General features: G+C 40.0%; 12 protein-coding genes and 1 non-coding gene across 17 annotated transcripts in view; 8 read left to right on the forward strand and 5 right to left on the reverse strand.

Annotated features, from left to right (window-relative positions):
• Positions 1–1,240, reverse strand: part of LOC104745676 (protein N-lysine methyltransferase METTL21A-like) — a 2,123-nt gene extending 883 nt beyond the window's left edge. The window contains exon 1 of one of the 2 annotated variants that reach the window (XM_010467004.2): positions 558–1,240. In XM_010467004.2, coding sequence (XP_010465306.2) covers positions 558–1,216 — 659 coding nt within the window. In that variant the 5' untranslated portion in view covers positions 1,217–1,240. Of the gene's footprint in view, positions 1–257 lie in introns of those variants that run through there. The other variant, XM_010466995.2, reaches the window with a different exon arrangement.
• On the reverse strand, positions 1,276–4,836 carry LOC104745664 (pyridine nucleotide-disulfide oxidoreductase domain-containing protein 2-like). Of its 2 annotated transcripts, XM_010466972.2 has the most exons (16): positions 4,553–4,836; positions 4,298–4,459; positions 4,026–4,205; positions 3,833–3,890; positions 3,690–3,740; positions 3,426–3,508; positions 3,118–3,205; positions 2,949–2,990; positions 2,801–2,875; positions 2,619–2,687; positions 2,366–2,481; positions 2,161–2,273; positions 2,018–2,097; positions 1,787–1,907; positions 1,631–1,697; positions 1,276–1,548 (listed from the first exon to the last, which is right to left on the reverse strand). In XM_010466972.2, the coding sequence occupies exons 1-16, from the start codon at positions 4,786–4,788 to the stop codon at positions 1,419–1,421; spliced, it is 1,671 nt and encodes a 556-aa protein (XP_010465274.1). In that variant the 5' UTR covers positions 4,789–4,836; the 3' UTR covers positions 1,276–1,418. The 2 variants fall into 2 exon arrangements, 1 of the variants encoding a protein (XP_010465274.1); XR_760774.2 differs by lacking the exon at positions 1,276–1,548 and having other exon boundaries at positions 2,014–2,097.
• Positions 5,385–7,200, forward strand: LOC104745696 (maf-like protein DDB_G0281937). Its single transcript, XM_010467014.2, has 9 exons — positions 5,385–5,649; positions 5,751–5,822; positions 5,902–5,976; positions 6,073–6,156; positions 6,257–6,326; positions 6,428–6,519; positions 6,600–6,641; positions 6,738–6,818; positions 6,934–7,200. The coding sequence occupies exons 1-9, from the start codon at positions 5,527–5,529 to the stop codon at positions 7,003–7,005; spliced, it is 711 nt and encodes a 236-aa protein (XP_010465316.1). The 5' UTR covers positions 5,385–5,526; the 3' UTR covers positions 7,006–7,200.
• Positions 7,377–10,564, forward strand: LOC104745706 (U3 small nucleolar ribonucleoprotein protein MPP10). Of its 2 annotated transcripts, none has more exons than XM_010467025.2 (13): positions 7,377–8,202; positions 8,308–8,363; positions 8,503–8,593; positions 8,679–8,789; positions 8,882–9,019; positions 9,107–9,175; positions 9,275–9,316; positions 9,412–9,480; positions 9,594–9,665; positions 9,759–9,812; positions 9,910–10,051; positions 10,162–10,209; positions 10,291–10,564. In XM_010467025.2, exons 1-13 carry the CDS (start codon positions 7,555–7,557, stop codon positions 10,311–10,313), a joined length of 1,563 nt encoding a protein of 520 aa, XP_010465327.1. In that variant the 5' UTR covers positions 7,377–7,554; the 3' UTR covers positions 10,314–10,564. The 2 variants fall into 2 exon arrangements, with proteins under 2 accessions (XP_010465327.1, XP_010465335.1); XM_010467033.2 differs by having other exon boundaries at positions 10,297–10,564.
• Positions 10,868–10,941, forward strand: TRNAN-GUU. The gene has a single exon. It is a non-coding gene; the product is annotated as a tRNA-Asn (tRNA).
• LOC109124823 (putative glucose-6-phosphate 1-epimerase) lies at positions 11,158–13,225 on the forward strand. 2 transcript variants are annotated; one of them, XM_010467068.2, is made up of 10 exons: positions 11,158–11,362; positions 11,457–11,555; positions 11,644–11,757; positions 11,854–11,905; positions 12,011–12,148; positions 12,244–12,342; positions 12,502–12,599; positions 12,698–12,805; positions 12,915–12,996; positions 13,089–13,225. In XM_010467068.2, the coding sequence occupies exons 1-10, from the start codon at positions 11,295–11,297 to the stop codon at positions 13,152–13,154; spliced, it is 924 nt and encodes a 307-aa protein (XP_010465370.1). In that variant the 5' UTR covers positions 11,158–11,294; the 3' UTR covers positions 13,155–13,225. The 2 variants fall into 2 exon arrangements, with proteins under 2 accessions (XP_010465370.1, XP_010465354.1); XM_010467052.2 differs by having other exon boundaries at positions 11,183–11,362; positions 11,454–11,555.
• LOC104745722 (pentatricopeptide repeat-containing protein At5g66520) lies at positions 13,203–15,281 on the reverse strand. Its single transcript, XM_010467042.2, has one exon. It carries the CDS (start codon positions 15,092–15,094, stop codon positions 13,229–13,231), a length of 1,866 nt encoding a protein of 621 aa, XP_010465344.1. The 5' UTR covers positions 15,095–15,281; the 3' UTR covers positions 13,203–13,228.
• On the forward strand, positions 15,439–17,302 carry LOC104745750 (gamma carbonic anhydrase 3, mitochondrial-like). The gene is made up of 5 exons (XM_010467082.2): positions 15,439–15,646; positions 16,081–16,224; positions 16,335–16,460; positions 16,554–16,705; positions 16,783–17,302. The coding sequence occupies exons 1-5, from the start codon at positions 15,532–15,534 to the stop codon at positions 17,020–17,022; spliced, it is 777 nt and encodes a 258-aa protein (XP_010465384.1). The 5' UTR covers positions 15,439–15,531; the 3' UTR covers positions 17,023–17,302.
• LOC104757659 (pentatricopeptide repeat-containing protein At5g66500, mitochondrial-like) lies at positions 17,368–19,068 on the forward strand. The gene has a single exon (XM_010480412.2). The coding sequence runs from the start codon at positions 17,392–17,394 to the stop codon at positions 18,991–18,993; it is 1,602 nt and encodes a 533-aa protein (XP_010478714.1). The 5' UTR covers positions 17,368–17,391; the 3' UTR covers positions 18,994–19,068.
• On the forward strand, positions 19,275–19,936 carry LOC104745768. Its single transcript, XM_010467105.2, has 2 exons — positions 19,275–19,695; positions 19,848–19,936. Exon 1 carries the CDS (start codon positions 19,337–19,339, stop codon positions 19,682–19,684), a length of 348 nt encoding a protein of 115 aa, XP_010465407.1. The 5' UTR covers positions 19,275–19,336; the 3' UTR covers positions 19,685–19,695; positions 19,848–19,936.
• On the forward strand, positions 20,117–22,889 carry LOC104745759. The gene is made up of 4 exons (XM_010467093.2): positions 20,117–20,206; positions 20,334–21,010; positions 21,213–21,635; positions 22,582–22,889. Exons 2-4 carry the CDS (start codon positions 20,338–20,340, stop codon positions 22,743–22,745), a joined length of 1,260 nt encoding a protein of 419 aa, XP_010465395.1. The 5' UTR covers positions 20,117–20,206; positions 20,334–20,337; the 3' UTR covers positions 22,746–22,889.
• On the reverse strand, positions 22,968–24,081 carry LOC104745777 (F-box/FBD/LRR-repeat protein At5g56420-like). Its single transcript, XM_010467128.2, has 3 exons — positions 23,786–24,081; positions 23,541–23,690; positions 22,968–23,430 (listed from the first exon to the last, which is right to left on the reverse strand). Exons 1-3 carry the CDS (start codon positions 23,885–23,887, stop codon positions 23,167–23,169), a joined length of 516 nt encoding a protein of 171 aa, XP_010465430.1. The 5' UTR covers positions 23,888–24,081; the 3' UTR covers positions 22,968–23,166.
• The window catches only part of LOC104757669 (F-box/FBD/LRR-repeat protein At5g56420-like), a 4,281-nt gene continuing 4,101 nt past the window's right edge, over positions 23,919–24,098 (reverse strand). The window contains exon 4 of the mRNA XM_010480422.2: positions 23,919–23,989. Within this exon, the coding sequence (XP_010478724.1) occupies positions 23,919–23,989 (71 nt within the window). The remainder of the gene's footprint in view (positions 23,990–24,098) is intronic.

Raw genomic sequence — 24,098 nt, forward strand, 5'->3', positions numbered from 1 at the left:
TACTAGTATAGTAGGAGTAGCTCTGTAAATTGATATACAATAAACGGTCAACAAAATATTTAATTTGACAACAAACTCCAAAAGAAGCCAACATTAACGTCAGAATAAAAAATCTATGGGTACGAAAGTTTCCCTTCTTCAGAGGCTGCTTACTTTATATTTTTCTTTTGGACTATACGTAGACTCCGAAGAGCCTTAAATACTTTTCCTTTTCCATGAACTCTCACTCATACGTAATTTAATAACCACTTGATGAATTGACAAACATTTTTTGGGAAGTTTTTATTAAGGAAATTAACGGATCCAGATAATATGCAACTGCTGCATGTTAACATGAAACAAGCCGACCATTTTGATTTGGCTGTTTTGTGGCAAAACGGTAAACCACAACACCGATTCTAGAACCTTGTTGAACAACATCAGAGTGTATAACTTCGACATGGAAGAGCTTTCGAGCTTTCTTGAAGAAGACAGATTCTTTCTTCCATCTTCTTAGATGAGCCATCAGAAATATTAGCTTCTTCCCCTCTAGCTGCATCGCGGCCATCATCAAACGCAGCGTTTCGAGGAGAGGCTCGTAGAGATGGTCGTGGTACACCACGTCCGAGGCAAGAATCAAGTCAACGTTCCGACCTAGAACCTCCACGTCATCAGCTTCTCCCCATCTGAGTGGCTCCACGTGGACTTCCCCCCCGAACCTCGCCACAACTTCAGCGTTCGCTTCGGCGTTGAAATTGAGATTGTCCAAGACGTGTGGGAGATCCGTCACCGTGACGTTAGCAGAGAGAGTGACTGCCGCAGCGATTCCGACGACGCCGGTTCCAGATCCGAGCTCGAGTATGTTCAACGGAGATGATTTCTTAAACAACGAGAGTGTGGCGGTGAGTGGGCTGCTGCTAGGGTCACGTCGGTAGTTATCAAGCAGCGTTACGAAGGTAGAAGCGGCTGGCCAGAGCTGGAAGGAGAGACCCTGTGACGTCAGCTGACGAATCACGACCGTTGACTCGATTGACCGGATGTTGTACTGCTGGAGCTCCTGTGCACCGTCACGCAGAGCAGCAGGAGATAAACTCTCATTGTCGATACCGTTCTCGCCTATGAGGAGCATCTTGGCTTCGTCTATGTCATTTTCCTCGTCGTCGTCTTGGAGAGGAAGAGACGTCATTTTTTTTTCGTTGCGGCGCCGATGTTGTCGCTCCCTTTGTTCACTTTCCATATTCGTTGTGTAGGGCACTTTCCATTTTTGTTGATTTTTAGGGCTTTTTTTACGTTTACTTACACGTGGAGGGTTCTTATTCGTTGATAACAACTGTTTTCACGCATCTGAGACCGAAGCCTCCGGCGCAGATAGAGGTTTCACAGCAAATGGAAAAAATACTTACGGTGTACTAGATTGCAGAGTCTGAGATTCATCCTTGCTAGATTCTTTTCAAGTCTTGAAGAACAACATGAGCTGCATTTCTTCCTGGTGCGCCCATTACTCCGCCTCCAGGATGAGCTCCGCTGCCGCACAAGTAGAGACCTTTTAATGGGCTTCTGTAATTCGACCTGTGTCACATTCCAACAAAGTTTTGAATCATATTATTCATAAATCGTAAAAAGACTGTTTTGAGTTGGGAGAGTCGCGTACCATCCTTTCACTGGGCGCATCAAGAAGAGAGAGTCTAATCCCATGGCACCGTGAAAGATGTTTCCACCTGCAGGATACAAATGGGCAATATGTCAATATGGTTTGGCCATATCCCATGTCTTCATGATCTTTTTCTACATACTCAACTTAATATACCTGTTAGACCAATTTCCCGTTCCAGGTCAGGAGGAGTCAACATGTCGTAGCTAATGATAGATGAGCTAAACCCGGGTGCATATTCATCAATCAGTTTGAAACACCTTTGTGCAAATGCTTCCTGATTTTACACAATCAACAACAAACCCCAGCACGTATTGTAAGTTTCAAGGAATGTAAATTCGAGGAGAAACAGTAATGAAGCTAGGCAAGAGTGTATAACTAACTAACTCGGTAACTAGGATCTTCCCAGTTTCCATCTGATGGCTTGTAAGGAGTGTATTGGATGAACAAGTTGATTACATGCTTCCCTACATACAAAATCACATTCAGAGTTCTAATTCTAAACAAACAAATGGGGAGAATATGAGTACCTGGAGGAGATATGGTGTTATCTAGCGTGGATGGAATAGTCATTTCGATCACTGGTCTTCTCGATGGTTGGCCATTTTCAGAATCATGACATGCTGAGTGAACCTCGTCCATGCTGACAGAGGCCAAAGATAGAACAGAGCCATTGATAACTTTTATTTGTTCTTGGAGATACAAAGAGTCAAGATAAAAGTACACGTAGCATACCTCTCCGCACCAATGTGTATAGTGCCAAAGTGCTCCGGACCTGGACTCGAATGATTTGTGTTGCAGCACTGGAACTGTGGTAACTTGTCAACAGCCAAGTTTATTTTGGTAGTTGCCTGTTCACAACAATTAAACAGCCAATCACTAGATACTTAGCTAGCTGGTATGATAAAACAAAAAAAAAACTATTTAACTTATGTAGTGATTTATCTTCCCCTGATCGAGAGAATGAGGGACTACATAAAATACTTACAGAGCTGTAATCTGAGTTCTTAATAGCATCGACAAATTTTTCGGGAAGAACATTGGTCGGAACCAACTCCTGTTATCCAAGAAAGAAAGAACAACACATAACTGTTTTTGCAAACAACACAATTTAGACCGACATATACTGAGAGTTTTGAACTTAGACAAAGAAGGACTTCAAAAATTTACCACATAAGTTCTGTATGGGGTTGCATTGGATAATATAGCCGATGACTCCACCCGCGTACCATCAGCAAGCAAAACCTTATACCAAGTTATTTCATATGAGTTTGGTTTAAGTTTCATTTCATCCAGAAATCAGTGAAGACAAACTAACCCCTTTCACGAGGCTAGAACCGTCAGTCAGTATTTCAGAAACCTGGAAAGCAAATTTGAATAAACTAAGCTGTCCTGCTTTCTGATAAGAGATAATGATAACTAGAACTCCACTGTCCCGCATATTGTAGGAAAGAGGGATACACTCAAAAAGATATAGAAATAAATACCTCTGCATTTGTGAAAATCTGAGCACCAGCTTCCTTTGCAGCATTGGCTATAGCCATAGAGACAGAGCCCATCCCACCTTCAACATAACTGCAAATTATTTTCTTATTAGTTACTCAGGATAGACAGGCCTTGTTTGATCAAAAAATCATCTTGTGCTTTTCATTTTGACCTCACAGATACATGTTCATTATTGCTAAAAGAGTTCTTGAAGTGCTTAGGTATCCTGACTAATGCAAAACATACACCGCTTTTCTACATTGCCGAATTATTTAGTGGGAAAACACAATTCAATAATCCAGATACGTACGACCAAATGCCTTTCTCTCCATCCGTTTCCCCCATCACATGATGTAGGAGGACATATCCACTTCCCGGAGTATGGACACTGGCCTGTGTATCAATGATCAGAGCACTACATTAACTCCCAAAGATGGTATGACTAGCTCCCTTACCGTACACTAAGAAGCATTTCTCACCTTTCCATTCCATTAGAATAAGTATATATCACCAAATGACTCAACTATAAGAACTTTTGGAACCTCAAGCTCAAGATATTAGGAAGGTCAATTACCGTAGATCCAATCACGGCATCTGTTGCAAGAGTCGCCTTCAGGACATCAGACTGTAAGCATAAGGCCAACACAAAACGTGAGTCAATACAACATCAGCTAATGCTATTTGTAGAACCAATAGTTGCTAAGATCAGAAAACCACCTCAAACCAGTTGTTCAAAACTTTTGAAGCTGGGGCCAATAACAAATCCATGAAGTCCCTTCACAAGTTCAAAAAAAATATCACCGCTTTAAAACATTCTGATTAAAAATGCAAACTTTCTTTATAAAGCATCTAAACTAAGCAGTAAAAGATAACATAGAGACAGCCTAATCTTTAAGATAGGAGATCATACACCATATCTTTTTGCCCCAGAGAAGCTGCTTGGAGGAGACAACGAGCCCAGAAAGCAGATTTGTACATTTTGTTGCGCAGCTTATCATTCAAAGAAGAGGCACCTTGCAAAGATTCTGGAGGAGTTGCATCCAAAAGAGGATCCATGAATCCACAGAACCTCTCTAGCTGCTTCTCGTATCTGTAAAGCAAAAACAAAAAAAAACAATTTTTTAACAGTAGTTTTAATCATCACATTCCCAAATTAGCATAGTATCTGAAAAAAACCCCAACCTTGGGTAAGCATCAGCATCATGTTTGGAGAACTTGGAAATCTCAGAATGATTAAGTTCATGATCAGGTCCAAGCAGAAGATAACGGCCATCCAAACAAGGTGTAAACGATGAAGGACTTCTCTTCAGAAGTTTCAATCCGTGTCTCCCTAACTCTAACTCTCTTTGGATTCCAAAATCAAAATGATCCAAAAGGTCAAAACAATCCAAGGAACAAAATCAAAAGAAGAAAAAAAAAGAAAGGTTAATTAAAAACCTAATGATGCAAGGACGAAGCAGGCTCTGAAGGTAACTGCAGCGTGAAAATTTGAAGCCAGGAACGATCTCCTCCGTCACTGCTGCCCCACCGATGACATGACGGCGCTCGAGAACAGCTACGGAGAGACCACCACGTGCTAGGTAAGCCGCAGCGGTTAATCCGTTGTGACCTCCGCCGATCACCACCGCGTCCCATTTCTTCTCCGGCAATGTACTGAAGCTCCGGCGCCACATTGTAGTCTTCTTCAGTCACGGGTCACACGTTTCAACTCAGAGTCAGTGTCACTCACTCGTATACCACTTGGTCTTTCTTTGTTACTTTCGCCCCAATATTTTAAAGTATTTATTAAATAGTCCAAGTAGTTTATACGACTTACAAAATAGCTTCCATATATTTGAGAAGTTCAAAACTAGTCCTCTCAGGTTATTTATGATTGCAACCCCTTTTGAAAAACGTATTTACATTATCCCCAATAGTTTTGATAATTTATAAAATAGTCCAAAGAGTTTGACGTATTATGTCAATACAGTCGAACGTTTACAAAATAGGTCCTAGGTACCTCTTTTTATTATTCTTTTTTATTAAGAAAAAGACAAGTAGCTAGATAGCCAAATTGCATGAGACAAGTAGCTAGATAGCCTAATTCCATGTGAAAGGTTTGGACATGATTTGGTGAAATTGACAGAAAAGTTACCACAAAATGATTATAGAGTAATAAAATTTAAAATAAAGGATAGAAACTGATGATTTGAAATATGCCAAATTTTCATTTATAGAAGGAAATGCTTGGTTTTCTAATACCACAAAATATAGAAAATACCTTTAATTTTTTTTTATTAAACTATTGTTAGTTTAGTGTATATAAGACAACAAATGTTTAAATCTTTATTATGATTGAAAAAAAAAAGAAAAAAATCTATTAAAAAAAAAAGGGAAGCGAATTTGGGGGAGAGTGGAGTTTTGAGTTGGACATGGTCAAATTGTTTCTTCAGCTTTTGTTTTTTTTTGCAATTTTCCCATCCTCACTCTTCCGCTTAGAGGAGCACAACACCACGATGACTATAACGACGAAAGCGATGGAGAGAGGATTCAAGGTTTTTTTTCTCTACTATGCTTTATTTTAATTGTTTGTTTGTTTGGTATAATAGAACTGAAGTTGCTAACGAAATGCGAAAATATTCTCTGAAACGTGAAGCTGATTCTGGGTTCTCAGTCCATGGCGAGAAAACGGATTCTGGCTGAAATGGGATACGATTACACCATCGTGGTATGTCTATTGAGATTTTGATTGTTTTGATATGGATTGTAAGTAAGTTGACGTTGGTTTGGGATTATTATGGTTCAAGACTGCAGACATTGATGAGAAAGCTATTAGGACAGACAAGCCTGAAGATTTGGTTGTTGCTCTTGCTGAAGCCAAGGTTATATATAATTTTAGGGTTTTTTATTCGATTCATGTCTTTTAATTTAGTTTATTGTACTTAACATTTTGATGATGGTAAATTGTAATTGACTAGGCAAATGAGATCATATCAAAACTGGGAGGTGAAAGCCAGTTTGCACAGGATCCTCAACCAACACTCTTGATTACTGCAGACACTGTATGCTTACATAATGTCTTTAACATTTTTTGGATTGTCTTATGTTCTGTGGTTTCTTTAATCTTGAGCTGATGTGTTATATGGTGATGGAGTTTCTTAGGTTGTTGTATACAAAGGTGTTATTAGAGAAAAACCAACCACTAAAGAAGAAGCTCGTGAATTTATCAAAGGTTTATTTTTTGCAACTTAATTGCTTTTCAGCTGTTCTATGATACTACTAGTGACTTGTAAGATTGTGATTAAGAGTTTTGTTTGAAAAATCTCTACACAGGATACTCCGGATCACACGGAGGTGTTGTGGGATCTGTCCTCGTTAGGAACTTGAAAACTGGTGTTAAAAGAGGAGGATGGGACAAAGCAGAGGTAGTACACAAACACTATTTCTCCCTTCTTTCCTCAACCTTTTTTGTTTTCTGTGGATTGAACTGATTGTTGTGATGCAGGTCTATTTCCATGAGATACCAGAACAAGTCATCGACGATCTTGTAATGCTCTTTAACACACTAGTTCTTCTTCTTACCATGGATCTACTTAATTTAGTTTGTTTTAACATATGAGTTTGTGTCTTCTTTGATCTTCAGATTGATGATGCAATAACTTACAAGGTTGCTGGAGGCTTAACACTGGAGCATCCCCTCATTTCACCATTTGTCGATTCCGTGGTTAGTGCCCTTTAACACAAGGAGCTCGCGTGTTTGATCTATAGCTGTTTAATTCCTTTCTGTTTCAGCGTATGATTTACACACCACTGAAACAGTTTTTGTTGTAATGTTGTAGGTGGGAGGAGTTGATACAGTCATGGGACTTCCTAAAGAACTCACTGAAAAATTCATCAACGATGTGTTGTAGCTCAATCCCCTTTTGATTATGTAGTAGGAAGGCTTTAGATTAATACCTTTTGAATCTCTAATCCCATCAAATCATTCATATTGTAAGCTGGTAAACACATAGATTTACCGTATCCATGATTCTAAGCAACAATGATGTTTTCGGATTCCAAACTCTTATAAAGCAATTGAAATGTGTCAATTTTTGCAGTTTAAACAAGTTTTGATTATACAACTTTCCAGAATCTGTCTAAAGCAGTCTGAATTACGAATGCACAGCATTGTAAGTGATTTTACTATCTGGGCCAAAACACAATATTAAAAGGCCCAAATATTGACCCAATTACTGAGTTCGAAACTCTCTGCCTGATTAAGAGGTTTGAATTATCTCAGGGTTTTGGAGAGACACACTCATTGAGGTTTCTCTTCTCCGTGTTCCTCTTCCAAAAACCTAACCGCCGTTTAAACCACCGCCATTGATAAACCCTACTGTTTTTGTTCAATCGAAGAAACCCTAATATCTGGGGCACCGAGGAAGCAACGATTTGATACTTTTGGTTGCTTTAATCTAATGGCGATTGTAAAAGATTCGGGCTTTGAAGCCCTTGAGAAGCTTAAGTCAACTGAGCCACCAGTGTTTCTAGCGCCAAGTTCAAAATCTGAGGAGGCTCGCGCTGCATCTCAGCATCTCTTCGAGAAGTTGAAGCCGTACAACCCTAAATCTCCATTTGATGAGCTCTTGGTTGATGGGTTTGATGCGGAGCAGATTTGGCAGCAAATTGATATGCAGTCTCAACCGCTGTTGTCTAGCTTGCGGCAGGAAGTTAATAGATTTGCTAAAAACCCTGAAGAGATTCGTAAACTTGGGAATTTGACCCTCAAGGTTTCTCAGAAAGATGATGTCGATGAGATGGATATGGATGGTTCTGAATCGGGTGATGATGAGCTAGAAGCTAATGAAAGCGAAGGAGAAGAGGAAGAGGACGAGGAAGATGAAGATGAGGACGGAGATGAAGATGAGGAGGAAAAGAATGGAGACAATGAAGGAATAGAGGACGAGTTCTTCAAGATAAAAGAATTGGAGGAGTTTTTAGAAGATGGTGAAGCAGAAGAGTATGGGATAGACTACAAGAACAAGAAGGGAGTAGCAAAGAAAAAGAAACAAAATTTGCGTGATGATGATGATGAAGAAGATGATGAGGAGGACGAGGATGATGAGGTAAGCACATACCTCAGTGTTCAAGAATATAAAGTGGAGTGAGTGATTACAATTTGTTAGCTCATTTTTTCTCTCGATTGATCTTTTATTGTTCTTGTCCTTTAGTTTGGTGCTTTTGCTGGTGGTGACGACGAAGAGGCGGATAAATTAGGAAAAGCAAAGTATGTTTCTATGCTCTCTAATTAGAGAATACGCATACCACTTTGTATTCCAATCATCTGCAGTTTTACTTCCTTGGGTTTAGAGCAGTATCGCTGTAGATTTGTTCTAAGATTTTTTTTCCTTATCAATGATAATTAGGTATACTGATTTCTTTGGCGGCAAAAAGAAGGAGACAAAAGTAAAGTGGAAAGATTTAAGTGAAGATGAAGCTGAATTTGAAAACGACCAAGTATTGTGATGCTTAACTTATTCATGGCATTGTGATATGTAATGACTTCTATTTCTCATTTATGAGCTAATTTGTCTTCCTTTAGGGTGATGTAAAGCTCTCTACACATGAGAAAGAACGAGTAAAGCTTCAATCCAAGATTGAGCAGATGGAGAAAGCAAACTTAGATCCTAAACACTGGACAATGCAGGGAGAGGTAGCCAGCCATGTTTTTCCCGACAATTACACTGTAAAAATAAAATTTTGCTTTGTATAACTAAATGTTTGTATGATTTGTCTTGTTAAAAGATAACTGCTGCAAAGAGGCCAAAGAACAGTGCTCTAGAAGTTGATTTAGATTTTGAGCACAATGCCAGGCCTGCTCCTGTAATCACAGAAGAGGTCACAGCCTCACTTGAAGATTTGATTAAGAGCAGAATCATTGAGGTAAAATACTTGTGGTTAGTAATATGTAACGTTGGTCTCCTTTGCTTCTTTCCCTGGTTTTGCATAACTGACATTGTGACTTCTTAGGCTCGTTTTGATGATGTTCAACGAGCACCTAGTATGCCCACTAAAGCAAAAAGAGAAGCCAAGGAAATGGTGAGTTTTATTGATCTCTGCCCTCTCTTTTTGTGCTCTGGTTTAATAGTTGATGAATAATAACAGTACAATCGGTTTGTTACTTTTGAAAATATGCAGGACGAAAGCAAAAGCAAGAAAGGTCTTGCCGAAGTTTACGAGGTTTGTTTGATGTACAATATTTGATTGTGTTATTTCGTTTTTTTGGGAGATAACCAAACTTACAAATGTGTTTTGGTCCATGTGGTTATTTGTAGGACGAATACGTTCGGACGGCTAATCCAGCTTTTGCCCCAACAACTTTCTCTGATGAACTAAAGAAAGAGGTTCCAACTTGATTTGATCCTTATATTCCTGAGTTTTTGTATTTACCTATCTGTCTTCTCCTTTCAATTTTAGTCTCTATATCCCATACTCTTACTTATAAATGTTAAATCAGGCAAGCATGTTGTTCAAGAATCTATGCTTGAAGTTGGATGCTCTCTCCCACTTCCACTTCACACCTAAACCTGTATGTTTCTCGCTTAGATCCAAAATGATGATCACCTCAAATATAGCTCTCGACTGAAGCTAATTTCTTTTCTTATATTCCCAAAACTTTCAGGTGATTGAAGAAATGTCTATACAAACGAATGTCCCGGCCATAGCAATGGAAGAGGTAATTCTGTTGTTTTCTCAATCCTTCCTAATTTGTTAGGGAATTTGGGATCGTGGCACCATTTTTCTTAGCAACTACTTCCATGTGTACTATGTAGGTTGCGCCTGTGGCAGTCTCGGATGCAACAATGCTTGCCCCGGAGGAAATCTTTTCCGGGAAAGGTGACATTAAGGATGAGTCTGAGCTTACACAGGAAGAGAGAAAGAGAAGGAGAGCTAAGAAGAAGAGAAAGTTTAAGGGTAAGGAAGTGAATAATAAAGAGAATACTCAGTTGGTAAAAGCACAAAATCTGACTGATTCATGTAGCATATTAGACCCATAAACTCTTTGCTTTTCACTTCTGAAACAGCTGAATCTGCAAAAGAACCAGTGAAAAAGGCGCGAGATGCTACTACTGGTATTTTATTTTCCTGTGCACTTACATGACTTAAGATTGTTGAGAATATTTGAAATCATAACATCGCCTACTCTTACGAAGTTGCAGGCAGCGAAGGACTGTGAAGAAAGGAGAGAGTTACAGATGCAAAATGAAGATGAGGAGAGTTCAGGCAAGAGCATTGGTAGTTGATTTGTGAAAAATCTAAACACAGACGGCTTCAAGATTTTAGATACAACAACAGTTTTGAAACTCTTTTATTGGTTTAAGGAAAGACGGGAGAACTTGTCTTTTCAAACATATATGAATTTTACTGTATCCTATTCGATTTTGTTGTATACTTTTGATATGAGTAATTTTATTTTCTCTTTATTGATGGAAAGAACTCCGTAGTAAGCTGACCATTTAATTGATCTATTCTCAATCTGTAACGAAGCCATTCCACGTCCCTGTTTTATTATTGATGTATCCTCGTCAAAAATAGGAGCCAGTCTCTGTGCAGCTTCACTTTTTGATGTAGATCACGTTCAGAAAAGTTTTTGTGGTGTAATATTATCACCCTCACATGAGAAAAACCTTACGAATATGCCGGCATCGACTTAAAGCTTTCAATTTTCACTATATCGCACATGAAGTATCATTTGTATAAATAAGGATAAGGTGTTAATAATAACAAAAAGCTGGAGTAGCTCAGTTGGTTAGAGCGTGTGGCTGTTAACCTCAAGGTCAGAGGTTCGACCCCTCTCTCTAGCGTTTTTGCAGTTTGTTCTTTTTTTACTAGCACATGTGTAATATTGGGCCTGGCCTTTGTACCAAACGGCCCAGAAACTTTCTTTAATACTCATACTCATTATAAGTTTTGTTGTCGGACTTTGGGTGGGATTGGAATATTCGTCAATCCATAAAACGATATTCTGAAGCAGTCAACGTTAACGATTGGGTCCCGACCGTCGTTTGAAGAGCCGTTTCCTCTCTCTGAGTCTGATATATAAAAGAATGTCGTCGTCATCAGTTTGCTGCGTTGTGATTTTTATTCAATCTCATCGTCATCGACCCACACAAATCAAAATATATTAAGAAAGAGAGTGACTGAAGGAGAGCAAAACATGGCGATTGTTTCCGTCTCTAACTCTTTTCTCACCTTCAATTCTCCCAATCAGCTCCGATTTAACCGGTAATTTGGAACCGCATTGTCACTTCTTCGCTTTTCTAATTTTTCTAATCTTTGAATAAAAAAATCCGATCTTGAATTTTTTTTTGGGCAGAAGGAGAGGAGTCTCAGCCATGGCTTCTTCAGCTACTGGAGTAAGAGTCGCAGAAGGACAAGGCAATTTGCCAAAACTCATCCTCACTTCTCCTCAGAACAGGTATAACACTACTAGATTCACCCACCTTTTTCTCCCTGCCTCATTCATAGTGTAAGAAGATTTTAGTTTTTTCTTGAATTGGATGCAGTGAGGCTGAGATATATCTGTTTGGAGGATGCATTACATCTTGGAAAGTTGCGAGTGGTAAAGATCTTCTTTTCGTCCGACCAGACGCTGTCTTCAATAAGATTAAGCCCATTAGGTTTGTGTGTTTGTGTATGTGTCTTTCTACATTTAACTTTGTTACTCGGAACTCCAACTTATTTACCTGAAACTCTCTTTAAATTTCTTGTTATAGCGGAGGGATTCCACATTGTTTTCCCCAGTTTGGACCTGGACAAATTCAACAGGTATGGTATCCCCTCATTAAAAAAGTTTCATTCGATTCATCAAATCTTTTTTTTTTTTTTTTTTTTTTAACTTATTTATTGTGCTCTCTGTTGAAACATTATTAGCATGGGTTTGGAAGGAACATGGACTGGTCTGTTCTTGATTCCGAGAATTCTGATGGCAATGCCGCTGTTACTCTTGAGCTCAAGGATGGTCCGTATAGTCGAGCCATGTGGGACTTTGGTTTCCAGGCTCTATTCAAGGTTTCTACAATGCCCTTATTCGTCCTTTTGCTTAATGACACTCTTTGTATGTTTAGATTACATATTCTTTAACAGTGTTTGTTTTGCTGCTTTAGGTCATTGTTGGCGCAGACTCCCTTTCCACCGAGCTTAAGATAACCAACACAGACAATAAAGCATTTTCTTTCACCACTGCCCTGCATACTTACTTCCGTGTATGTGCTTTTAAATCGTCTTCTCGTTTAAACGCTGTGTAGTTTAGAGTCAACCAGCTTTGGCGTTGCAGTGTGTTTCCCATGATATTATACTATGGTTTGCAAATTGACTCCATGTATCCAAATTTTTCTTCTTTTAATTGCTTTTGGATTCTTCAGGCTTCTTCTGCGGAGGCATCTGTGAGAGGACTAAAGGGTTGTAAAACTCTCAATAAGGATCCTGACCCTAAAAACCCAATAGAGGGTAAAGAAGACAGGTTTGTTTTTGTTTTTGTTTTCCTTCATTAGTTACACTTCTTGTTGATTTTAATTTCAATGTTTTATGTTTCTCACTCCTTATTTTCTAATATTCCAGAGATGAAGTCACTTTTCCTGGATTCTTGGATTGCGTCTATCTTGATGCTCCTAATGAATTGCTGTTGGATAATGGCTTGGGTGATAAAATAATCATCAAAAACACAAAGTAGGTTTATTGAGACACTTAATGTGGCTTTTTATACATAGACTAGGATAACTTCCGTTTCAGAAGTCGTTCTGTGCCTCATGTAGATTACTTGTTTTTTGTAATACAGTTGGTCGGATGCGGTCCTGTGGAACCCGCATACTCAGATGGAGGCTTGTTACAGAGACTTTGTGTGCGTTGAAAATGCAAAGGTATATCAGTTTGCACCTAATAAGTCTTTGCGCACTACAGTACTTATGGACTCGAATGTTTCTAACTCCTGCTTACTATTTTTAACCCTCAGCTTGGGGATGTCAAGCTAGAGCCAGGACAGTCTTGGACCGCAACACAGCTTCTCAGCATTAGTTGAAAACAATGTACTTTAAAACTTCTGTTATAATGTCAAGTTCTTAAGCAATAAAAGTTTTTCTTGCTCTCCAACTTTCACCAGTAGTCACCACAACTGCATTTCCCATTTCTGAAATGATGGAACCTTGTCCTATCTCTCATTACGATATCTCTCTTGTATATCTTTGATATGAGTTTCGATACTCTGTGACAGTCTTTGCATACTCGGAGATTCTTCATTATACGTATAACAGTTCCTGGTTTAGTCTTGAGTAACCCGTATGTTATAGCCAATTTCTCGCTGTGCTGATGCACAATAGCCTCTCTTTCGTCATCATCAACTAGATCAAGCAGCATATCCTCTAACTCTGGTACGTACCCTTGTTCCTCAAGTTCCCTTCTCACCATTCTCCATTTAGATTGAATTTTCTCTATCTCTGGGTGTGATCTGTCTCCCGCTAAAAACTCGTGCGTTGTCCCTTCCAAGCTAATTGTACTACATCCTGGAACTTTTGCAACTCCTTGTTCTTTCATCAATCTTCTTGTTTCAGCTGCTTTGTCCCACTTTTTGTCCAAAGCATAGATAGTAGCCTTATGAACATATCTCCCACCATGAAATGGATCCATTGCAATTAAGATTTCTCCGATTTGTTCTCCTAATTCGATGTTTTTGTGAATCCGACAGGCTTTGAGCAACGCACCCCATATCACAACATTTGGCTTCAAAGGCATCTCTTGGATGAAACGTTTTGCTTCATCAAGAAATCCAGCTCGACCGAGTAAATCAACAATACAGCCATAATGCTCGATGGTTGGTTTAAGGTTGTAATCTCTTTCCATGCTGTAGAAAATCAACTTTCCTTCTTCAACTAGTCCTGTGTAGCTGCACGCCGTGAGAACCGCAGTGAAAGTAATCACATTTGGCTTTATTCCCATATTCTGCATCTCCATGAACTTGCTTATAGCTTCTCTTCCACGGCCATGGTATGCATAACCGGAAATCAAAGCTGTCCATGCTTGCACTGATTTTTTCTTTATGTTCTTGAAAACTCCCAAAGCTTCATCCATTTCGCCACACTTTGCATACATATCTATAAGAACACAACCCAAAACTGAATCGATTCTTATTCTTTCTTTATTAAGATAGGAATGAATCCATTTCCCTTGCTCGAGTGCGCCGAGATGAGCACAAGCTGAGAGAGCATTAGCGAGGGAAACATTATCAGGCTCAACATCTGAATTCTGCATCTCATGAAATAATTGGAGAGCTTCCTTGTTCATCCCTGCTTCAACATACCCAGAGATCATCGTAGTCCATGATATAGCATTCTTTTCTGCCATTTTCTGGAATAACGTTAATGCAATATCCATTTTTCCAGCTTTAACGTACCCTTTGATCACAGAGTTCCACGAGACAGCATCTGGTTTGGACATTCTGTCAAAGAGAAGGTGAGCTAGCTCGAAGTTCCCGGTCACTGCATATGAATTAATCAGAGAATTCACTGCATAGACGTTGTTTTCATATCCAAGTTTGGTGATCTGAGCGTGAATTTGCGTTGTTTCTTCAAATGCAGATAGATTCGAACAAGCTTTGAGAAGAGATGGGAAAGTATACGCGTTATGTGGAGCTGAACAACAAAGCATCCGATGATACAGGAGAAGAGATGTATTGGGTTCGTCTGAGCAAGAGAATCCTCTGATCATGAGGTTCCACAAGAAAGTATCAGGTCTATCATAACCGTCAAACACAATCTGGGCATAAGGCAAAAGATCAGAAGAAGTGGAGGAAATACAGAAAGAAAGAAACTTTGTCACTGCGTAAGAATCCTGCATCAAGCCAGTTTTCACCATGCGAGCGTGGATTTGCTTAAGATCATCTTGCTTTGAGCATCTCTGGAGACAAGACATTGTCTCGTAGAGATTATGTTCGGTAGAGAAGGAGGAACATGAGATCACTGTCATTTTAGTTCATTCAAAGAAAAAACAGAGAGAGCTCTAGAGAGAGAGAGATAAGGTTCTTGTTTGGTTGATGTCTTCTTGATGATAACTATCTATTTTTCAATTCTCAGTGGACGCCAAAGTGTTTGTTTGTTTTGCCGTTTTGTTAGAAAAACTTGAAAGGATAAAGAAGTGACGTGGAGAAATAAAGTAAAGTAAACCACCTGGTTCGTGTTGGATAAAATTATACTAAATTAGTTACCGAAAACAATTACCAGAAATTAAAATTACCAATAACATGAACCGGAAATAACGGTCCGACCGAAATTTGAGGGAAAACCAAAGACGGGTCGTCGAAGACAAAGAGTAAGACTGCACTCTTCCTCTGGCTCCGGCGGAAAAAAACCCTTTCTCGATTTCATTGATAAAAAACGCGATTCGATCTCTCGAGAAGAAGAACGATGGGAACAATGGGTAGAGCATTTTACAGCGTAGGATTCTGGATCCGGGAAACTGGTCAAGCACTCGATCGCCTCGGTTGTCGCCTCCAAGGCAAAAATCACTTCCGAGAACAGCGTATGTCTCTTTTTGTTTTCCTTTCCATTCCAATCCTAATGATGAATTGTTTTTCGATTTCTCTGCAATCGGGTCATCCTTTAGATTTGATAATAGTATGATGTTGATGATTTGATTATGGCATTTTTGATTAGAGACCTAAGAGCTTAAGATCAAATGTTCTTCGTTTCTCTAGTGGTGGTGTCCATGTTATCCATTTCTGTGTCTAATAGATTGGGAAGAGAGCTTCTCGTCGATTAACTCCTACTAGTTCCCCTTATGTTCTCTGTATTTGGCTGTTTTAGTTGAAATCTTCGTCACTTAGGCAGATGTGTTAAGTGTTAGCCTGTCCTATTTTTCAGTGAGCTTTTTCCAGATACTAAACTCAATGAAGCTTCTGCTTAATTTTCCAATGTCATCACTCTCAACTGCTTCTGTAACTCTCTTTTTCCCAGTGTCGAGGCACCGGACGCTTATGAATGTTTTTGACAAATCCCCCAGCGTGGATAAGGGGGCTTTTGTGGCTCCTAACGCTTCTATCACTGGTGATGTTCATGTGGGACGAGGTTCTTCCATTTGGTATGGATGTGTCTTGAGAGGTAAGCTTATTCGAGTATCCGACATTGTTCTGTACTCATTTTGATTGAAAGGACATGCACTCTTTTAGTTCAGACATATCCATACACAATTAAAAACTTTCTCTCTGCAGGAGATGCTAACAGCATTAGTGTTGGAGCTGGGACCAATATCCAAGACAACACTCTTGTCCACGTTGCTAAGTCCAACTTAAGCGGGAAGGTTTTACCTACTGTCATTGGTGACAATGTCACTGTTGGTAAATTCTCTATTCAATTCCTGTCACAAACTGAAAGTGTGAATTTTTATAGTCAAGCGTAAAAATAATATAGAAAATTTGAATCTGGAGCAGGTCATAGTGCTGTTTTACATCGCTGCACTGTCGAGGACGAGGCCTATATTGGTACAAGTGCAACTGTGTTGGATGGTGCTCATATTGAAAAACATGCCATGGTTGCTTCAGGAGCTCTTGTTAGGCAGAACACTAGAATCCCCTCTGGCGAGGTTTCTAGACACACTTCTTATGTGAACACCTTCTCAAACTTTGTCGTTTCTTTAAGCTCTAGTGGTTTATCTCACAGGTTTGGGGAGGCAACCCAGCTAGATTTCTGAGGAAGGTGACAGAAGAAGAAAGAGTCTTCTTCTCCAGTTCGGCTGCGGAGTACTCCAACTTAGGTCAAGTTCACGCGACAGAGAACGCAAAGAACTTGGACGAGACTGAGTTCAAGAAGCTTTTAAACAAGAAGAACACTCGCGATTCAGAATATGATTCAGTACTCGATGATATCACACTCCCTGAGAATGTACCAAAAGCAGCTTGAGGCGTGAATCTTGAATTTGTTTGAATTTGAGAAAAAACAAACAAGAACTTCACTTCATTTCCTGCTTCTCCAATAAAGTTCTCTTGGGATTAAAAAATCCATTGGCCAGTGCTTACTCCGCTTTGAGGCATTCATTTCTCTGTTAAAGATTGTGACTTGTGATGGGGTTTTGTTCTCTTTTGTAATTTGAGAAAAGAAAACTTGTAACCTTTTTCGTCATTTTATGTCTAATAAATTTGTTGATCAGACAGAACAGAAGTTTCTAAGTATTTTAGGTTGACCTGTTGGTTTCATAGGCTCATTAAGATCAGCTCTTACGGTTTTGCATTTATAGATTTCGTCTGTAGCTGCAACAAGTAAGCTGTTCACATGTTGGCGTGTTTGCCTATTGGACGCTTCATTCGTCTGGGTGACGTCGCGGTAAAATCTACGAATTTGCTATGGAGATGTGCGTTTGTTCGAAATTTTGTAGCCTATGCCGACCACATGTTCGACGAATTGCCGCAACGAGACCTCTCCTCACTTAACTCTCAACTCTCGTGTTACCTCCGCACCGGGAACCCAAATGGCACATTGGCTCTTTTTCTCGAGATGTATCGAGGCAGCTCTGATCTCAGCTCCCACACCTTCACTCCGGTTCTCGGCGCATGTGCTCTCTTGTCGTATCCAGAAACAGGACGACAAGTTCACGCCTTGATGATCAAAGAAGGCGCTGAGACAGGAACCATATCCAAAACTGCGCTTATTAACATGTACTCTAAGCAAGGACACTTGGTTGATTCCGTTACGGTGTTCGAGAGCGTTGAGGAGAAAGATGTCGTCTCATGGAATGCTCTGCTTTCGGGTTTCCTTAGAAACGGCAAAGGTAAAGAAGCTCTTGGGGTTTTCTCAGCAATGTATAGAGAAAGAGTTGAAATCAGTGAGTTCACTTTGTCTTCTGTTGTTAAAACTTGTGCCTCTCTCAAGATTTTGCAGCAAGGGAAGCAAGTTCATTCCATGGTGCTAGTCACGGGACGTGATCTCGTGGTTTTAGGAACTGCAATGATTAGCTTTTACTCGAGTGTAGGGTTGATTAGTGAAGCCATGAAGGTTTATGTCAGTTTGAATGTTCATACGGACGAAGTGATGTTAAATTCATTGATATCAGGTTGCATTCGAAACCGAGATTACAAGGAAGCGTTTCTGCTTATGAGTAGGCAAAGACCTAATGTGAGAGTGCTCATTAGCTCTCTTGCTGGTTGCTCTGACAACTCTGATCTGTGGATTGGTAAACAGATACACTGTGTCGCGTTACGTAACGATTTCGTTTCAGATTCAAAGCTATGCAATGGCTTAATGGATATGTATGGAAAAAGCGGTCAGATTGTGCAAGCTAGTACTCTTTTCGAATCTATTCCGTCTAAAAGTGTGGTTTCTTGGACGAGTATGATAGATGCGTATGCAGTTAATGGGGATGGGGTTAAAGCACTTGAAATCTTCAGGGAAATGTGTGAAGAAGGAAGTGGCGTTTTGCCTAATTCAGTGACATTTCTCGTTGTTTTATCGGCTTGTGCACATGCAGGATTAGTTGAAGAAGGTAAGGAATGTTTTAGTATGATGAAGGAGAAGTATCTGTTGGTTCCTGGAACAGAGCATTACGTATGCTTCATTGATATCTTAAGCAAGGCTGGGGATATAGAAGAGATATGGAGATTAGTCGAGAGAATGCTTGAGAGCAATAATATGAACATTCCTTGTGCTATATGGGTCGCGGTACTTAGTGCATGTAGTCTTAATATGGATGTCACGCGAGGCGAATATGTAGCAAGGAGGCTTATGGAAGAAGAGTCGGGTCCAGAGAACGCGAGTATCTATGTGTTGGTTTCGAATTTCTATGCAGCGATTGGGAAGTGGGATTTGGTTGAAGAATTGAGAGGAAAACTGAAGCATAAAGGTTTGGTTAAAGCAGCAGGACACAGCAGTTTCATATGAATTAATTTGTTGTTTTCCGCATCAGTTGTTATATACAGTAGTATACTAAAGTTTAAAAGGATTGATGTGGAAGTACCTTGTTGTTGAAAGTCAAACACAAGGAAGACATAGTCAAGATAAAAGCAGGATTGAACGGGGAATAGTATTAGGTGAAAGGGCAAAATGTCACATACAGTATGTTATAAGATAAGGAGTCGTTGGGATTTGGGAAAAGGACAAGAAAGAGAAGTCAAAAGATGTGTCCTTTTCAATTTTCAAAACTCCCCCACTAATTAATAATTAATAATAAATCCTTTCTTAAAAACAATATCACTACGGAGAGACTAGATGAAAGGCACAAGACATGATGATGATTAGGGCACTAAGCACGAGGAAGGGTAGAGGGAGCAGCTACAAGAAGCTCGGTGAGGAAGAAGAAGCAGGTGCTGGGCTTTTACAACAGAGCGCTGCAGTGAGTAAGAGTAATCATCATGGGCAATCCCCGAAGGTGAAGGTGGAGAAAAGCGGGGGCTCGGTTCACCCTCTGTTTAGTTTCTTCGATATGAGTATAAAGAGGAAGAAGAAGAAGAAGAAGAAGAAAAGCACAACGACGACGACAGCAAAACCAGAATATGCTAGGTACATGGAGTATGTCAAGGAAGGAGGCGTTTGGGATAACACTTCAAATGAACCTGTCATCTATTACCGGTAGAGATCACAGAGGTTGTATTTCTTGTTTTCGGTTTGTGATATAACTACTTCTTGTGCGGACTGATCCATGTATTTAAAATTTACAGTTTAATAAGATAAATCATAATCGGTTTATCTACTTATCGGAATGGGTTTAGAAATTTACGAATTGTGTACGTAGTTAGGTTAAGGCCCAGCAAAAGCCTGCCTGCCTACACGAAAATTGTTTAACACGACACGAGAGAGGAGATGATGGCACGTCACTAAAACATACAAAACCGGAACAAAACGCAGCGCGAGAAGCACGGTCGTTGCCTTGGTGAAGAGGTTTTTGTTTGTTGCGATACAAAAAAAAAAAAAAAGCCTTGGAGAAGAGGTTTTTTGTTTGCTCTCTGTATATATCTATTTGCTCTTTCTTCCCACCACCATGTCATCATATCTATTAATGTACCATCATCATCAATCCACTGCCTTGTCTTCTTCTTCCGTCGTCTGAGTGAATCTTTCAGTTTCTTCTTCTCCTTTCCGGGTGTTCGATCGCTAGGTAAACCTTTTACATCCCGTTGCTAGCTTCTCAATGCTCAATTTGATGATTTAGGTTTATCTTCACTTACTAGTTGTATTTAGGTTTTGGATTATTATTGATTTGGATATTTCTAATTGGAATACAGAATCATGCCTACGTTTTATGCTGCTACTTTGGATAGATCACTATCTCGTGAATTAAGTTCAAGCACATTGCATTCGAAGCCACCTATTTCAAACGATGAAAGCAATCAACCTAAAGAAGAGACACTGTTCAGTCGTCCTCAGATGTCACCTTCTCTCTATGCCACTCCTAAAGAAATCCCTCGCCCCAATTCACCATCTTCCTACCTTCCATCTCCTTATATCATCAATCACAAAGCACGAGGACCTCCTCTTCTTTTCAAAAGGGACTCTCAGCTAGATGACCCTTCTGAAAAGATTTGTGAGGCTACCAAGTCCACATCCCTACCGTTTCCTGTCAGTGATGCCACAGCAGTGGATCACACACAAGGCATCCCTGAACGTCCTGTTTGGGATTGCAGCCCTCCTCATGGGAACTATTGGAACAACGATAAGCCGGGAAGAGATATCTGCAGCAACGGTGATATTGGAAGCAATAATGCTACCAATCCTTTAGAATGGAAAAGTTATTTGTTGGAGCCTGTAAGAATTAAAGCAGACAAGGAGCTTGACTTTGAGAATTTTTATAACACTCGTGAATCAGTAAACTTCACAAGTAACACAGAGGTCCAAGGTGTTGGAGGAGCTGCAAGCTCACATAATACAACTGTTGGAGAGTTTTATGATGCTTGTGATGATGGTACGTTTCTACATCTTTTCTTCTTGGAGTCTCTCCTCCCCCTTTAGTTTCAAGTGTTATAGGGATATAGGCTTAGGGATCCTGAGTTCATAGTAAACTTGATAGTGACGAATCAGATTTCTTAAGAAAACTGCATGCATTATTCATTGGTATACCTAATAAACTGGTTTTGACTTATTCACTATCTTTTCATGGCTTCCAGAACTATCAACCTACAGTGGAATGCAGAGTTCATTTAACAAGAGTGAAACTGAGCTGAGGGAGATGAGGTTGAGCATGCTAATGGAAATCGAGAGGAGGAGGCAAGCAGAGGAGACGCTAGAGCAAATGCAAGTTCATTGGCGGAGACTCCGTGAGCAGTTGGCCCATGTGGGTCAGTTCCTTCCTCTTGATCCTACCAGCAGCCCATACAGCATGAACCTAGCAGATGAGCTACATCGTCAACTTGAGGTCACCAGGTTTGTCTCTGACTCAGTAAGCAGTGACTTAGCCAAGGCAGAGGTGGAGATGGAGATGCAAGCTGAGCTCGAAGCTAAGAACTTTGAAATCACCCGGTTGACTGACCGTCTTCACTATTACGAGACCGTGAACCAGGAAATGTCCCAGCGCAACCAAGAGGTCATAGGTACGTAGAAGAAAATCAAGTTATGTTTACTAGAATTGTCTTTATATGTTTCTTTATCTCAATGCTTCAAGTCTCTTTGATATCAGAGGAGGCAAGGCGAGAAGGGGAAAAGAGAAAGAGGAGGCAGAGGTGGATTTGGGGATTAATTGCTGCAACCATCACAATCGGGAGTGGAGTCTTGGCTTGGTCGTATCTTCCTCCCGGAATGTTATCANTTATGATGCTTGTGATGATGGTACGTTTCTACATCTTTTCTTCTTGGAGTCTCTCCTCCCCCTTTAGTTTCAAGTGTTATAGGGATATAGGCTTAGGGATCCTGAGTTCATAGTAAACTTGATAGTGACGAATCAGATTTCTTAAGAAAACTGCATGCATTATTCATTGGTATACCTAATAAACTGGTTTTGACTTATTCACTATCTTTTCATGGCTTCCAGAACTATCAACCTACAGTGGAATGCAGAGTTCATTTAACAAGAGTGAAACTGAGCTGAGGGAGATGAGGTTGAGCATGCTAATGGAAATCGAGAGGAGGAGGCAAGCAGAGGAGACGCTAGAGCAAATGCAAGTTCATTGGCGGAGACTCCGTGAGCAGTTGGCCCATGTGGGTCAGTTCCTTCCTCTTGATCCTACCAGCAGCCCATACAGCATGAACCTAGCAGATGAGCTACATCGTCAACTTGAGGTCACCAGGTTTGTCTCTGACTCAGTAAGCAGTGACTTAGCCAAGGCAGAGGTGGAGATGGAGATGCAAGCTGAGCTCGAAGCTAAGAACTTTGAAATCACCCGGTTGACTGACCGTCTTCACTATTACGAGACCGTGAACCAGGAAATGTCCCAGCGCAACCAAGAGGTCATAGGTACGTAGAAGAAAATCAAGTTATGTTTACTAGAATTGTCTTTATATGTTTCTTTATCTCAATGCTTCAAGTCTCTTTGATATTAGAGGAAGCAAGGCGAGAAGGGGAAAAGAGAAAGAGGAGGCAGAGGTGGATTTGGGGATTAATTGCTGCAACCATCACAATCGGGAGTGGAGTCTTGGCTTGGTCGTATCTTCCTCCCGGAATGTTATCATCGGATGAAGCTCAGCAGTCTCCAACAGATTCATAGTGAAGGTGTCAGACCCTGTGAATAAAAAGAAATGAAAGTGTTTCGGTTTTTACCTTTACTAGAGAATGTATAGATAGAACATGATGAGGACATAACTCAGCCTCATACGATCGTGGTCATACTAATTTGGTTTTGTTCGTGTCTTTTATTGACTTGCAAATTAGCTCTTTTACTTTGCGTTTGCTTAAGCATAGAAATCTTAAATTGAACGAGGGCCCGGGGTAACTTAACAAAACAATAATGATTGTTGAAATTGGGAATTGCAGAGATATAAGCAAGGATCAGAAGCTATAATGGCGAGCAAATAAGAGAGAAGATCCCTAACAAAACAACTAGTTCTTGATATATCACAAACCACAAGAAGATAAGCTAAGGATCAGAAGCTATAATGGCTTCTGATATAAGGCCACACATTCAACAGTTACTCCTCAGTTGAGCACAATGTAAGCTCACATGCTCTTGAACCCCTGGTTTCATATTCCAATTCCTCAAACGCCTGTTCGCTTACCATTTTTGGGTCAAGGGAGACAGTTGCAGTAACTAATCGCCTTGCGTTCTTCAGAATATAACTGGCTTTTTGTATTGGACTTCCTTGATACATTATCCACTCAAAGGTTTTGAGATGGTACAAACATTCAGGAGCACAACTCGGCTGAATCCAAAATTCCCTATCTCCCCACACATTCTGTGATCAAATGATGTAGAAATACGACAGTGCATTAAGATTAGACCTCAAAACGGGGAACCAAATATCGACGTAGGAATTTTCACTCTTAGGGTAATTAATGAAAGTACCTCACTATAACAATCTTCTAACGTGAGAATCTGTAGTCTAGGGGAATGTTGGAGCACATTTACAAGCAAATTCCACCAGTTGTAACATCGTCCGCAGAACTCCAAACACACAAGCTGCTGAGAGAAAATGGTACCACAATGATACGGGGCCTATAAAAGAAAAAAATATAATGATGACAAATCAAAAGTCAGAGACGGTTTGAAAAAGTGTGTTAGAACCAAATCAAAGGAGACGAGTGACTTACCTTATAGTCTGGAAAGGTCAGACGAAGAAGTTTGACAGAGGTAAGAGACTTGAAAACATTGCTATCACAAATCCAAAAATTTGCCTTCACAAGCTCGGGCATTATATCACCAATAAAATGTACTTCACCATAGTCATTTCCCACTTGCAACTCTTTCAAAGAATGACAATGTATCACAAACAAACAGCTTATTAGATATCACATCTGTACTAAAGGTTAAATGCTGAAGGGAAGGCACATTAATGGTAAAAGTCTCTCTATATTGTCGCCATCCGGATTCAGCAGAAGCAAATCTTCAAGAACAGGGGAACTA

Source organism: Camelina sativa, chromosome 2, assembly GCF_000633955.1.
Source record: "Camelina sativa cultivar DH55 chromosome 2, Cs, whole genome shotgun sequence".
Classification (NCBI taxonomy): Eukaryota; Viridiplantae; Streptophyta; class Magnoliopsida; order Brassicales; family Brassicaceae; genus Camelina; species Camelina sativa.

Coding starts and splice junctions, on each gene's coding strand:
- LOC104745664 (XM_010466972.2), bottom strand. CDS start 4,788: ATGTGGCGCCGGAGCTTCAGTACATTGCCGGAGAAGAAATGGGACGCG. Junction 3,206..3,425: donor GGAGAGAAAGGCATTTGGTC/GTACGTATCTGG, acceptor AATAATTTGCAG/TTATGTTGAAGGTGGGATGG. Junction 2,274..2,365: donor ATACACATTGGTGCGGAGAG/GTATGCTACGTG, acceptor GGCCTCTGTCAG/CATGGACGAGGTTCACTCAG.
- LOC104745696 (XM_010467014.2), top strand. CDS start 5,527: ATGGTCAAATTGTTTCTTCAGCTTTTGTTTTTTTTTGCAATTTTCCCA. Junction 6,157..6,256: donor TCTTGATTACTGCAGACACT/GTATGCTTACAT, acceptor GGAGTTTCTTAG/GTTGTTGTATACAAAGGTGT. Junction 6,819..6,933: donor CACCATTTGTCGATTCCGTG/GTTAGTGCCCTT, acceptor GTAATGTTGTAG/GTGGGAGGAGTTGATACAGT.
- LOC104745706 (XM_010467025.2), top strand. CDS start 7,555: ATGGCGATTGTAAAAGATTCGGGCTTTGAAGCCCTTGAGAAGCTTAAG. Junction 9,176..9,274: donor AAAGAGAAGCCAAGGAAATG/GTGAGTTTTATT, acceptor GAAAATATGCAG/GACGAAAGCAAAAGCAAGAA. Junction 9,481..9,593: donor CTGATGAACTAAAGAAAGAG/GTTCCAACTTGA, acceptor ATGTTAAATCAG/GCAAGCATGTTGTTCAAGAA.
- LOC109124823 (XM_010467052.2), top strand. CDS start 11,295: ATGGCGATTGTTTCCGTCTCTAACTCTTTTCTCACCTTCAATTCTCCC. Junction 11,556..11,643: donor CTCACTTCTCCTCAGAACAG/GTATAACACTAC, acceptor AATTGGATGCAG/TGAGGCTGAGATATATCTGT. Junction 12,149..12,243: donor GTTTCCAGGCTCTATTCAAG/GTTTCTACAATG, acceptor TTGCTGCTTTAG/GTCATTGTTGGCGCAGACTC.
- LOC104745722 (XM_010467042.2), bottom strand. CDS start 15,094: ATGACAGTGATCTCATGTTCCTCCTTCTCTACCGAACATAATCTCTAC.
- LOC104745750 (XM_010467082.2), top strand. CDS start 15,532: ATGGGAACAATGGGTAGAGCATTTTACAGCGTAGGATTCTGGATCCGG. Junction 15,647..16,080: donor AAATCACTTCCGAGAACAGC/GTATGTCTCTTT, acceptor TCTTTTTCCCAG/TGTCGAGGCACCGGACGCTT. Junction 16,225..16,334: donor GTATGGATGTGTCTTGAGAG/GTAAGCTTATTC, acceptor TTCTCTCTGCAG/GAGATGCTAACAGCATTAGT.
- LOC104757659 (XM_010480412.2), top strand. CDS start 17,392: ATGTTGGCGTGTTTGCCTATTGGACGCTTCATTCGTCTGGGTGACGTC.
- LOC104745768 (XM_010467105.2), top strand. CDS start 19,337: ATGATGATGATTAGGGCACTAAGCACGAGGAAGGGTAGAGGGAGCAGC.
- LOC104745759 (XM_010467093.2), top strand. CDS start 20,338: ATGCCTACGTTTTATGCTGCTACTTTGGATAGATCACTATCTCGTGAA. Junction 21,011..21,212: donor TTATGATGCTTGTGATGATG/GTACGTTTCTAC, acceptor CATGGCTTCCAG/AACTATCAACCTACAGTGGA. Junction 21,636..22,581: donor GCGCAACCAAGAGGTCATAG/GTACGTAGAAGA, acceptor CTTTGATATTAG/AGGAAGCAAGGCGAGAAGGG.
- LOC104745777 (XM_010467128.2), bottom strand. CDS start 23,887: ATGCCCGAGCTTGTGAAGGCAAATTTTTGGATTTGTGATAGCAATGTT. Junction 23,691..23,785: donor TGACCTTTCCAGACTATAAG/GTAAGTCACTCG, acceptor TTTCTTTTATAG/GCCCCGTATCATTGTGGTAC. Junction 23,431..23,540: donor TAGAAGATTGTTATAGTGAG/GTACTTTCATTA, acceptor ATTTGATCACAG/AATGTGTGGGGAGATAGGGA.